Here is a 13989-nt window from a genome sequence, read left to right on the forward strand (position 1 = left end):
TGGAATAAGAAATACCCAGTCCTGAGAAGCTGAGCACCAATGGCCCGAAACCAACATTCAGGGGAATTCATGGACTTCCGTCCTAAAGGTAGGGTGGAGAAAATATGAGTGCCCTAGCAGGAGAGATTTCATTACGCCCTCAACGTAGTAACTGGAATATGGAGTTTATCAGCCATCCATTACATCGTCTGAAAATGTATGCTTATACAAATCCATTGCGTGTCAGGAGAGGGAAAATTCAGGCAATGGATTTGCGTGTAATTCTCCTGACACGCAAATCCATTGCGTGCCAGGAGAGGGCTGGAGGAAGAGATGGAGAATCCAGTGGAGGAGGCTCGCCTCCAGTTGGTTATGGCGAGGCCACCGAGGAATGCCAGTGCTGCACCTTGGTTGAGCCTCTTCCGCCGCCAGGTCGGTGAAACTATTTCCTATCGTGCCAGATCGGTATAATCGACAATCATAGATTGAAATGGAAATGACTATTCTAATGAAACACCTATGAAACAAAAGTATACACGCATGCTCAATATCTTGCATGCATTTCCTTATTCTTTTTAGATTTCAAATTATCTACATTGCATACATAAACCTCACCCTGATATAAATTTACCCGAGATTATTATTAAAAGTATGCATATATTTGTTTCTTTTTATACGTACGTGAATTATGTTGCATGCGAAAATCAGTTACTTTCAAAATAAAAAAACCTAACATATTACAGTTTTAAACATCTAGAGTTTCATTATGTCACAGTTTAGCGTGGTTTTCTTTGTAGTGCGTCAATAATATTAGGGCATGAGCGAATAGCTACCGATTTCTTAGCTTAGATAGCCAGGATAAACTTGAGTGCATGATGCAGACTGAATCTGATGGCGACTGGTAGGGCGACTGAATTTGAGTGAGCTCCACGATCGTGGTTTCGAATTGGGTGTGGGGCACTGCGATTTGTCGACATATAGTATTTCTGTACATTTACATTTGTCTCGTACTATGTTTCCTCTATGGTATTTATTAATACAAAATAACTTCAGCCATCGGCGAAGATAAAATAATCACTATGACTTAAATTGGCATGATAATTACCTACCTCAACCGTTTTCTCCGTACATTTATTGAATTGAGGCCGAATGAATGACATATGATGATGCATACTCCCCAGATTATAACGCCGCAGCAAAATCGGACGAGACGGGGCATAAAATTCCTATCTCCAGAAGTTAACAGCAAATGGTTTTTGATTCTTTGTCCGTGGAATTTTCGCGACGCAAGATAAAGAAATGGTATTCAGTTTCGATAGAGAAAGGCGTTCGATCAAAGTTAAACGATGTGTGATTGAGAAAGATACGATTATCGACTTGCTCTGTAAATAGGTTTCCGTGATATTTTTAATGACCCCCGGCATCGATGGCCAATTATCTGGCTATTTCAGGCTGGAATAAAATCCTGTTTCGATGAGTTGGGTGGTTGGATTCGGTCAAGGTCTTAGTTGCCGAGGTGTCTCTCTCTCTCTCTCTCAGAATGACCCGGAGGGTTCGAACCATGACCGATTTCCCTTGGCATGTGATTACCCGAGAAACTAACCATTTATTTCACTGCCACAAATCGGGTTTTCTACCAAACGGATTTGGAGAATTTGAGACAAGATGACTACCAGAACCGACCATCCCTAAATATTTTTCCCCAAATCCAGAAAACGAGTATCAATCTTTAAATTTGTCATATCTCTGATATTAAGAATTGAAAATCGTATTTGGCCAATAATATTCCTTAAACCGATGAGAATTCGACAGACGGAATCCAACCGTTAAAACCTGACGTTCGCCCATTAATTTCTATGCCATCGCAGCGAGGCATGAACTGCTGCCAATTTTTGAAGGAAAAGGTATTAATTTGTAAGATTTGGATCATATAGAGAATATCTCATTGACTAATGACACCCTTTCCCATGAAACTAAGGGGACGTACAACCTGTTCAAAGATCAAAGTTTGTGGTATTCTTTAATTTGACTGTGCAACTTTATGTGACAATATTTATATCACGAGCTCCGAAAATAGATAAAGTATTTCGATAAATATTTAAAGTCTCCGAAAGATAAACTATTTCGCCTCGTAAGATTTGACCACTTCGAGTTGAGTTTCGTTGCTCTTTCCTAAAGTAAGTAAACATTGGAGGCATTAAAAGAAATGTTAATTCCATCACAGTAAAGTGTGATTCATTTATTGAAAATGTATTTGTTTGCATTGGGGATTCTCTTTCAGATGACGAAACAGAAAGAAAGAAACAAGACCATCATTTGATACTTAAAAATAATTTTAATTTTTCGGCATAAATTTTCGATTTTTGTTTAAAATTTGCAAGAGAAGGAAAGACATTCACATTCCATAAAAACTACAATTTCAAATATTTCCATTGCCAAGTTCATGTCTAATTCTTGGATCTGGGCTGCCATATTACGTCGCACTACTACGGGAAGAATTCAAAAGAGGGTGTGCGAAACAGGAGAGGAACTGCGGGAAGTCTGACGCAACTTGGAACACGACGAATACTATCACACCAAGTCATTTTTACGCCCCGGAGTGTAATGCGACCAAAACCATACGGGAAACTTGGTTATTATTAATTCAGATTCGAACACGTTTGATGCGGCGGTGCCCAAGGTCACCCGAACTGGAACTGAGGCTCTCGGGTTATTAGTCGAACGATCTACGTATTAGACTATCGCTCTCCCAATTCTCATCGGGTACACGGCAATCAACAGCTTTCCAATGGGCTAATGTGCCCGTGAATCGAGGAACGTGTTTATGGTAATTGTATTCAATGCCAATCCAAGCATTGAATCTTGATTGAGTGAATTGCTTTGTTGCATTAGGATACCCCATCAAGGGTCAGTAGCGTTGTTTGTTTAGACAGGCACATGAGAAAAGCTTCCCTAAAGTGTCTTGGTCTGATTATTGGGTGTCACAGCAAATGAATTAACTGTATAATGAACCGATAATCAGCAAAAATAAACGTTGCTTTTGGGTTTGCTGACATCTGAAGCACATCCTTTACCGTTTTAATAACGATCAAATGCCTGCATTGTATTTTTGGAATAACTTTATGAAAATGTTAAAACGTGCGACAGCCGTGATGCAATTAAGCCAAAAATCAATAATCAATGAAAGTAACAATAATTTGTTCGATGACATTACGTGATCCCCAGGAGACTCATAAATACTGAAGGAAGACATTGTGATGATAAAATACAGAACACTCCGAGTTCTGAAATAGCTGATATTATGTTTGAAGCCTACGGTTCTTCGCTGAATATACTACCTTGATCAAAAATTTCCCGGAATTTATTCAGAAAATTAAAAATACAAGTTTATTCATCTAAATCTATATTGTCCCCTTCAAAGTAATCCCCATCGACTGCAACACACTTATGCCAGCGCTTGATCCAATCCTCGAAACATTTTTTATATTCGGTTTTCGGTATGTCCATCAGTGCTTCCTGCGATTTTTCCATTACTTCCTCTCGGCTGCTAAAACGCGTTCCCCGTAATGGTTTTTTAACTCGATTGAACAGAAAGAAGTCACAGGGAGCCAAATCAGGTGAATTCGGTGGCTGTTGGATGGTATTTGTTGCATTTTTCGTCAAAAAATTACGAATAATGATAGCACTGTGCGACGGTGCGTTATCATGGTGCAAAATCCACGAGTTTTCTGCCCACATTTCTGGTCTCTTTCGGCGAATTGCTTCACGCAAGCGTCTCATAACGCCCAAATAATACTCTTTGTTTACTGTCTGGCCTTCTGGCAAAAATTCATGATGCACTACACCGTTGTAATCCATGAAAACCGTCAGCATTGCCTTCTTTTTTGACTGAAAACGACGTGGTTTTTTGGTCTCGGCTCATTTGGTGAACGCCATTCACTTGCCTGATGTCTGGATTGCGTGTCGTACTCATAAACCCACGTCTCGTCTCCAGTAATGATCCTTTTGATGAATGTGGGATCGGATTCAGCCTCGCAAATCATGTCTTTTGCGACGTCAACACGGTCTCTTTTTTGCATGAAATTGAGGTCTTTTGGCACCAACTTTGCTGCTACACGACGGAAACCCAAATCATTAACCACAATGTCTTGGGCGGATCCATAGGCAATGTTCAAGTCCTCCGCTATTTCTCTGATGGTTAATTTGCGGTTATTGACCAACATTTCTTTTACTTTATCAATTTTTTCACCGACTTTCGATGTCGATGGTCTGCCACTTCGTTCATCATCTTCGATTGACTCACGACCACTTCTGAACCGCTCGTGCCACTGGTGAACGACCGTTTTTTTTAGAGAATCGTTGCCGAAACACTTTTCCAACATTTCCAACGTCCGTGCGCCACTAAATCCGTTTTTTACGCAAAATTTAATACAAGTTCGTTGTTGCAAATTTAAATCCATTTCTGCAATTGTAAAAAATCGCCAACACACACAGAGATAGATGTACTCTTGGCTACGTAACTTTTGCAAATGTCAAGTTATGACACTAAGATTTAAAGGGAATATCAACAACAGATGTACCAATTTAACAAAAAAAACAGAACTCAAATCGGAACGATGGGAGCGCCACACGGTGGTTATTCCGGGAACTTTTTGATCAAGGTAGTATATTTGTAACACTTCATTAAGTTTGGACGACCGTGGGAACCTTATTCTCCCAACAACACAGTGATATTATTATTCGGCACAAATTCGTTACACTATACATTCACCCGGATAAGTATGTCAATGGCGCCCGCACACCCATTATCTTGGGTACGATTGTTGCTGGCCTTCAGGGAGCACCGAATACACTTTCACGCCAATCAAAACTTTTCTCATATACAAAAAATGTCTACGTCAACAGGAACTCGTACACTGAAAGTTAGGCGTTCTATATTTCTTTTGAGAACCCGTTGCTTCTGCAATAGTCCGTGTTGCCTTTGCTTCAGAGACGCCGTGAACCGCTCGCTTCAAAACATTCTTCATCTTCCGAACCATTTGAATGTGCACAGCGATGCGAGAGGGTTGCGGTCAACCGCACCATGAGGGTTGTTCTCAGAGCAGAACCGCTCGGAAATGAACGGGAAGCCTCAATTACCGTTTCCAGGTAAGAAAATGAAATGCTTTTACTCTCAAGAAGAAAATGTGGTAGATTAGGGAATGTGGTGGCTAAGGAAAAAGAAAATATACCTGATAGATAAATTTTCACTTAGCTTACCTGTACGTATCGGCCATATTTAAATCACAACTACCTGAGAATTGAAACATTATGAATCTTCATAAACAGACATTGTAGAATGTAGGTTATTTTTCCGAGTTCCGTCCCGTAGGAGAGATCGTGTCAGTAAAATTAGAGGGCAGAACAGGAATATTTCAGATGCCATTTTACCCACGAACGATAAGGGATCATAATGACGCCCGACCGCGGAATGAGAGAAAGGTGTTTTGGGTCAGGCGTAGACTGTTGTGTAATCACCCCCTGCCACACACCCTACATCTACTCAATACCCCGCCAGCCGCCGCAAGGGCGTGTGGCGGGGGTTGTTAGGACACCACCAGTAATTAAGAAAGAAAAAAACAGAATGCAAAAGCCACAATTTAATAAAATGCACAATCAAAACATGGTATGCATTCATTCAAGAACACTAAACAGTCCACACACAAACTACCAACTAACATACACATGCACCTACAAATATGCCCAATATCTTTAAAATGTTTAATTTACTTCCGTCTTGTAAATTCAATGTTTTTAATATTTCTAAAGTTACTTCGGTTTCTTACTATTATGATTTCTAATTGTTCGGGGAAAGAATGAGTATTTGTATTATCTATCTGTACTGGAATCTATCTCCCTTATTTTCTCTTTGTGTTCTGATCTACCTAAGTAGTGTGGGGCCATTATAACTCCTTCATTGTCATTGTTAAACTCGTTTGTTCAGAATCTTTCTAATAGTCTTTTTGAATTGGGCAGGTGCAATGATTTGATATAATTTAAATACAAAAACCAATTAGATGTTTTAGAGATAATAATTTAGCCATAAAAAGTATAAATCATTTGAAAAATAGTTATTCTACGATTGAAATAGGAATTTTGGAACATGTCAAATAGAAATCTCTGAGAGTAGATCACTCTGCTACCTCATAGTCTATATGCTATAAATGCCACCGCTCAAGTAAATAACAAATTTCATTCTTCCATACAGGGATGTTTTGTCATCACAAATCAACTAACTGCTTTTGCTGTCGGTTCTACCCTTAGAACAGAACGAAATGTGCGCATTCTATTGTAAACTAATGCTCATTCTCACCGTATCCAATAGATTGTCAGCCCCTTAATATGAACTTCGAATTATAAATGTTGCGTTTGATACTCCAGCTAACAAAACAATAGCTCTGATATATGAAAATATTTCATTAATATTCTACGCATATGCGTCTACGAATCGCAATAGTTAGGATCCGATGAACGATACTGATATGAAAACTTTTGGTTCAAAATCAATACTTCCTTTCTTTCGTCGCACTTTTCAACGTTTTCGCGACATTTTTTAACTTGAAGATTTTGTAAACACATTTAAATTTACTATGGATAGTATGCAGTTGTATTGAATAACATATAAAGTCATTTAAAATTTCGAACAGGGGAACATTGTTTCAACATGACCCGCTTGAAGCAGTTAATTCAATCAACGTCATCCCTTGAAACGAGGAAGAACTATGTCGACGGATGTGATTTTTCTGGATTAACTTATAATCCAAATTCAAGCAACACAATCGCATTTTATTTCCTGCATCTTAAATAGCAGAAAAGTTTTAACTAATTATAAAGAATGTTCTTTAGCCTAACATTTCTGCTATTTTCCTCCCACACGTAGTAATGTCTGCGGAAGCACAGGAAAGCAAGAGGGACCCCAGCTTAGCGGGCTTGGCGGGCTACTTCTTTCGACTGAGACCGGTGAGCATCAGCCCTGAATCCGTCAATTCTCGATCGCTCAAAGAGGACAACTACGTCACATTTCATCTGTACAATCGGTAAGTGGAATTATTTCATTCCCCAAAAAAACACATCTGGAAGCTTATTCTCGTAACCTGATTGGTAACCAAGCGGTTGTTTGCTACTCATGGAGAGCTGTTGTTTGATATCTATGATAATAATTGAATCAAATAACTCTAAATTTGGTATAGCTTCTATTTAAAATTTAAAGTTTTCAACTTAAATGCAGAGATCTTTTGTTTCATTTCCATGTAAAGATAATAGAAATGTTCACGAAGCGAAGCTTGACACATTGGTACTTCAATGCGAAAATCGTTCATTCGGGTATTGCTATTCAAAATACCCCCACAAAATCAAATATCACTGCTCCCTTCCCTAATACGTTTTACGGTCAACACCTTGCGCGCCAGCGAAGTAAACAAAAAATTCACCGAATAACAACGGTGGGCCCCGTAAATACGAGCGAAATTAGCGTACGAACAACAGTGACCTTTCATCAGCATTCCGAACATGAATGGACAATGAAGTGTAATTGAAGATTCAAAATTTATTTGGTCCTGAATCATGAAAATTCTATGATTACAATGGTTTTAACTCTACTAATTACATATTGTGAGCAGGTATCACGATTCTAAAATAGTATTAAAACCTGCATCCTATTTTAATTGAACAATTTCACTAGCATTATGGATAATGTTCGTATACCGAGTTTGAGATGTCTCCAGGGCACGTACCCGGGCGATTGTTGAGCTCTGCATATGTCGGCACCTTACCGCTTAATTTTGCAAATGAAATGTGCACTGGTGGGCAATGATGCACAGTTTGAATTCAAGCATATTTCACATTTTCTGACATTCTCGAACTAGCGGCCCTCTTCTCCAAATGTCAACGTATACAGTGGCTTACACTAAATTAACATGTCCCTTTGTAGTACTTTTATTATTTTTTTCATGAGTTGGCTTAAATGAAAAATTATCAGCTCTCAGTACACTCAGAATGGAAAACGCGATATTGCGCATGCGTGCGATAGAATTCGAAAAAATGCGACTGCAGCGCTACAGCACGAGGAAGGCGAGAGAGCGAATCAAGGTTCCCGAGCGACCTTGGGTGAGCCACGTGGGTTGTTTGTAAACAGTGGGCGCGGCATTTAAACTTAAAAATAAAATAAATTACTTTCACTCCTGTTATTCCAGCAATCTGCATTCAAATAAAGTATGGCATTGATGCTCACTAATAATGGATATCCGACTGATCAGAGTCATGGAGACGAAACCCAAAGTGAAATGAGAAGGTGGAAAATGTTAACTCACGGCACATTGAATGAAGCGATTCCAGACGGTGTCCTTCTAAAACTCTTTCAATTAAAAGCGAACATAAAGTCTAGGTCCGGTTGGTGGAGTCACTTTTAGCCTCTCACCTAGATCAGGAGGTCCAGGTGGATCATTAACTGGCGCATCCTATGCCGATTGGTAAATTTTTAGCCGTTAAGTCAAAAAATATTTAAAAATAGTGACTAACCTCTGCATCATTTTTCTAGTCATCTAATGAAATTTGTTGGGTATATAATTACTGTAAGTTGGGAATAAAAATACTGTAGAGTATAAAATACTTCCAGAATAAGAAACATTCACCTTTGAATTTATCAGCTCGCTATTTTTGCAAAGTGGCGAAATTTCTACCAAAATCCGTGACTTTCATGAGATTATCGATTTTAGAGATAACGTAATGACTCGCTTTTACCTGTTTGCCTTGCCCGTCATCCTACGCGTGCGGAATTACCCTTTAATCAATCCTTTGCATCCGTACGTGCATTGCTTACGTGCTGTGAATGACCCGGAAGAGTGGAGGAGCGATCCCGAGGTCTCAGGATGGAAGGGAAGAAGAAATTCCAACGCGTGGACCCTAACAAGATTGAAGAGGCCGTGATCCGAATGAACACGTCCATCCCAACCATGATCATCATCCATGGTTTCCTGGAATCTTACGACGCCGTGGCCATCAAAGGCCTCCTCAATGGTGAGTTGCAGTCGTCATGGCAAAGCCATAGCCTATTGGTCTTCAGGACATTACACCTGAGGACTTCAGTTCTTACGTTTAACCACACGTAAAATCTATCGCCACTTGCGACATCGAGGAAATGACCCAATTCACCCTGCATGAGCACGTTTGTAAGTTGAGATAAGATTTGAGAAAGAGAGAGATAGATACTGTTTTGCAGATCTCCCACTACACCAATGAGAACTCTTCAAGCTACTTAAGACTATGAGGATGTTTTGCAGGTGGTGGTAAGTCAATTTATGTGCATTTAATGATTTCTCCAATATTATTATTGTATTTTATACATATATATACTGGTACCCTTCAAGCTACCACAAGGATGAATGGCAGGGGGTGATTTCAAGCCAAACCAATTTTGACGCAAAATATCTCCCCTTAGCGCGGTCGGATAAAGCTACGAGCTCGTATTCTGATCTCTGATCGCTCGTGGGAAATTTGATATCTAAAATCTACATGTTCTACTCCTTATCTTTCTCATTTTACTTACATGGTCTCCACTACCGTAGTGCAATGGGAGTAATAAAATTATTATTATAAGCAGTAATATTCAGAGTGAGTGCATTCATATACGCAAAGAGTCACCTGGATTTTGACTCGTGACTTTCAGCAGGTGGTATAGCCCAACGCTCTACAAAATGGCTACCTGGCTCCTACTAAATGCATATTCGTTCTCGCTTATTGTGCCATCGGAGGTCGACTAAAACACTGATATAATAATAATTCGATTCACGCATAGCCGTGTTACACGGGCCAAGTTTCCTCACAACCCATTTGAAAAATATTTCGACCACCTCTGTACCTCTATCGCATTATACCACTTGGAGGAAATGTAATGACTATTGCAAAAGTTATTTTTCTTACTTGCTGCACAAGGCAAATACATGCCGCCTGATTGGGAAATAAATATTTCGAGCGTCTTTATTACAGTCATTGCTCATCTTTGCGTCGGGTTACCCTCTATTATTTAGGCAATTCTTGCCGTTATAAACAATCCTCCCATGAAATACTTCCGCTTGATAATTGCGGGGGACTTGAGAATGAAATAAAGTCAACCTCTTTCTCGTAAAATGTAATCTTAAGACGATTTTTGAATTCGACTCAAAATGCCATGTCATTCGGTATGTATCACACGTTTAATTATTGTACAGAACCTTGGTCAACGAGGCGCGGCGCTAAATGATTATAGCGCCGCGCAGTATAAGAAATATGAAGTTTCTCTGAGACACTCAGTGACGTAAAATGCCCAAGGATCTGTTCATTTAATACTTCTCCAGTGTATTTGATATCTTACCAATTTATAATTTAGATAAGTGCGTCAATTACTCTCCATACACCATTATGCGTCAGCCAAAAAGGGATCGGACCAGAGTTAAGTAAGCAATGAAATGGCATAAGTGTGCTTTTGGATTGCAGTTCATCTCAACTTCAGCTAGGAGGTTGTATGTAGTTTATGATACATTCGCGAGTGGTTCTGCATTTCCGCACGTACTGATAAATAAAATATTATTTCCTTACTATACATTTATCAGAAGACTTTATTGGGGCGATAGATGAGACTTTATAGTCCCTTCGCTCTTTTTATGAGAGATACCTAGCAATTATGAGACATTAACTTCAATGAAAATCAAAGAGACAATCATTGCGAATTTTTCCAGAGGAATAAAAATACCTTTTATTTCTTTATGTGTGTTTCCTTTATTTAGAGTACTCCTTGGATAAATCTTAATTCATATATTGCACAAAAACACTTTCTGCTACGCGGGTTAAACACCAGTGTCCTCGAAATTATTTTAGACGTTGAATAAAAACACTGAATTGCTAGTTAAATTTTGATTTACAACTTTAATGGACACTTTAGAATTATGAGAAGAAGCAATTGCAGCATTTATCATTTTAAATTACTTATTTCACTCAACTTATTCAACACCGGAGGGCATCAGACCTTGTTTATTTCGGTAATACGAATCGAATATTTGCTACAGCTCCTAATCGATAGGCAAAATCTATCTAAGTATGCATTAAAAAGCTGTGGAATGTCGCTATACAGTTCAGGGATCAATTTCAACCAGTGCCTTCCCATTTTATTACAGCCGTTAGCAGAAAAGGGAAATGGAATGTAGTGGTCGTAGACTGGCGGAAGCTGTCCGCCGGGCCCTGGTACCCGTGGGCTCTGTTAAATACCAGGGCCGCTGGACGATACGTGGCCAGCTTCATCGATTCGATGGCGGCCGCGATAGAGGAAGGCTCCAAGCGGACCATAAACGACATACCCCGAGCCAAGAGATCCACAGCTTCCAGTTTCCTTAAGGACCTTCATATTGTTGGATTCAGCCTGGGCGCCCAAGTGGCCGGCATCGCCGGACACCACATCACCTCCGGGAGGGTCGGTCGCATTACGGGTGAGACTTATCTGCATTCGTCGACGTGAGTAGAAGTCACGTCATCGCCGTAGATATTCATTATTTTCAAAACGAAAGGATCTGAGGTTGTGCCCAATCGAGACCAAGTTACATCCAATGACTGAGTTGGATCTCATAAAAGACAGGAGTAAATCAAACAATAACTTGCAGATCGTAATGAATGTTTTAATTGGAATCTGCCTACGCATATCCAACATATTATCATTAAAGATGGAGTCGGATTAAAGCGATGGCTATTGTCCTGACTTCCCACTCCAAAGGACCGGATTCGACTCCCGGCGGTGGCTGGATTTTCCGGTATTCTCCCAACTCCATTTTGGGTTGCGGAGAGCATTGCAAGGGGAGAACGTCGGATGCGACGTTAAACTGCGTCCACCCCGCGACACTTCCACTCCCTCGCCCCTTTTCTCTAGGAGTAGGCTAACACCGTTTTACTCATCGCGTCCCCTTTCCCTGAATATCCTACCCTGTGCTCAAATCACACACCCATTCCCAATCGCGCAAATATCCTCAGCTGTCGATAGCCTCTCTGAATAACAAACTACTGGTACATTAAAGGACTGATTCATTCATCCGTATTTGATCACATACTATATTTCTATTTTTACTCAGTCTTTTTTTAAATTTAAATCATTTAACGTGATACACTTCTTGACAAGATTAGAAAAATAATCCCCTTCTGTTTCGTAATTCATAATAGTTAAATACACTCCTCTATTGTGAGGACGGTTAAAAAATTGTCTCAATTGCGTACATAATACGGGGATACGATACACCTTTTCTAGATACCCAAGAGCTCAGTCTCTAAACCAAAACTTTACAGCATCAAATAATGAAACAACCTATAATCTAGTCTAATATTGCCATTATGAAAACAAAAATATTTGGACGATCTAATTTTTATCATCTTTTCTCGTGACAATTATTTGGATATGCTTAGCCATCAGCGGACACCTGCTGGTGAGATAGAGCGGCCTGGCCGCCACTTGGCAAAAATTACAAATATTGAGTGAAATAACTTTGTATCCATTTCCGAAATGAAACTACTTATTTCACGGTTGCACGAAGAGGTGACATTCATACGCTGAAACAAGTTTGCGACATACACATTTTATAAGAGAACGCGAATACTTAGATATTGTCATGCAATAGTCCTAATGGGGATTATTCTATCTATCAACCCACAATAATTTCGCGATGAAATGTATCGGTAAAATAATTTATCGAATGATGCATTGTATTCTGTGATTAATAGAAAATAAATCGACACTTTTCTCACGTTTCTGTTTTCGAGAACAGGACTTGATCCAGCTTACCCTCTGATTGAGTTACTGGGCCCGAAGTCCGAGCAACTCGACCAATCTGACGCGGAGTTCGTGGACGTAATTCACACGAGCGGAGGTGCCTACGGCGTCCCGTACGCCGTCGGCCACGCGGACTTCTTCCCAAACAGCGGGCAGGGAGTCCAGCCCGGTTGCAACGCGCTACTCTTCCCACGCAAGTATTTCCGGAATCTTTACATTCTTATCCTTAAAAAATAAAGAATTCTTTTCATGGAGATTACAGAGTCTCCCTCTTACCATTCCTTCCACATTAACGTTGAAAAGCACGGGTGATAATGGACACCCCTGTCTTCCTGCCAATCCTGAATTCCCATCCGCCACTGAGCAGTCTGAGACACCCGCAAGTGGCAGATGTCTCGGACATCTCATCCCGATTGTACTCGATTTTCCTCTCTATTAGTGACCTCATCACTGCTATGGTGTCACACGTGAGTCTGCCCTTCCTGAACCGAAAATGATCATCCCCTAAGTAATTACTTGCCCTGCTCTTCGTTCCCTTGTTGATGACCCAGAGAACCAATTCATCTGCGTGGGAAATCAAAATTATTAAACAAAACTATTCTGTAGGTCTCACATGATGTAGCCTTTGCCTTTTTGGAATAGTAACTAATAGTGATCTAGCAAAGTCTCCCGACCTCATTCCTCCCTCATAAATACTACGAATTTAGCCCGTTAAAACTTTTTCCCACGTTTCCTTAATCCTTTATGTAGAGTCGTGGGAAAGTTTCTGACTGGAAATCTCTTAGAACGCTTATAACAATGATCGAATCCCCTCCATATGGAATATTGAGAAAAAGACGCCAATATTAAGAATCGACCAATCAGAATTTAATCTGCAATGGTGAAAATTCCACTGCTCTGCTAATCAGATGATTTATGTTTTAATGATTGGCGCATTTTCGTTTACCAGTGGTTTGTAGTCACTGGAGAGCATGGCGTTTCTTCTCCGAGTCCATCCTGGATGAGCAGTCTTTCGAAGCCTTGCCGTGCGACAGCTGGAAGAAATTCAACGAAGGGGGGTGTGACCACTTCATGAACGACGCCAACCACGGGCCCGAATTCATGGGGGTCGGGGCGACGAGGAGGTATTCACTAATATGAACTCCATGTGACCACCGCTGAACCCTCGAAATCAATATAATTTCACTTTC

The 13989-nt window shown here is 40.1% G+C and overlaps 1 protein-coding gene across 1 annotated transcript in view; it reads left to right on the top strand.

Annotated features, from left to right (window-relative positions):
* The window catches only part of LOC139689935 (pancreatic lipase-related protein 2-like), a 49619-nt gene that overhangs the window by 34345 nt on the left and 1285 nt on the right, over nt 1-13989 (top strand). Inside the window, exons 3-9 of the mRNA XM_071587083.1 lie at nt 6899-7055; nt 8858-9033; nt 11166-11474; nt 12795-12996; nt 13103-13178; nt 13245-13266; nt 13749-13923. Coding sequence (XP_071443184.1) covers nt 6899-7055; nt 8858-9033; nt 11166-11474; nt 12795-12996; nt 13103-13178; nt 13245-13266; nt 13749-13923 — 1117 coding nt within the window. The remainder of the gene's footprint in view (nt 1-6898; nt 7056-8857; nt 9034-11165; nt 11475-12794; nt 12997-13102; nt 13179-13244; nt 13267-13748; nt 13924-13989) is intronic.

Source organism: Hetaerina americana, unplaced genomic scaffold (genome assembly GCF_022747635.1).
Source record: "Hetaerina americana unplaced genomic scaffold, ioHetAmer1.1.p SCAF_29, whole genome shotgun sequence".
Classification (NCBI taxonomy): domain Eukaryota; kingdom Metazoa; phylum Arthropoda; class Insecta; order Odonata; family Calopterygidae; genus Hetaerina; species Hetaerina americana.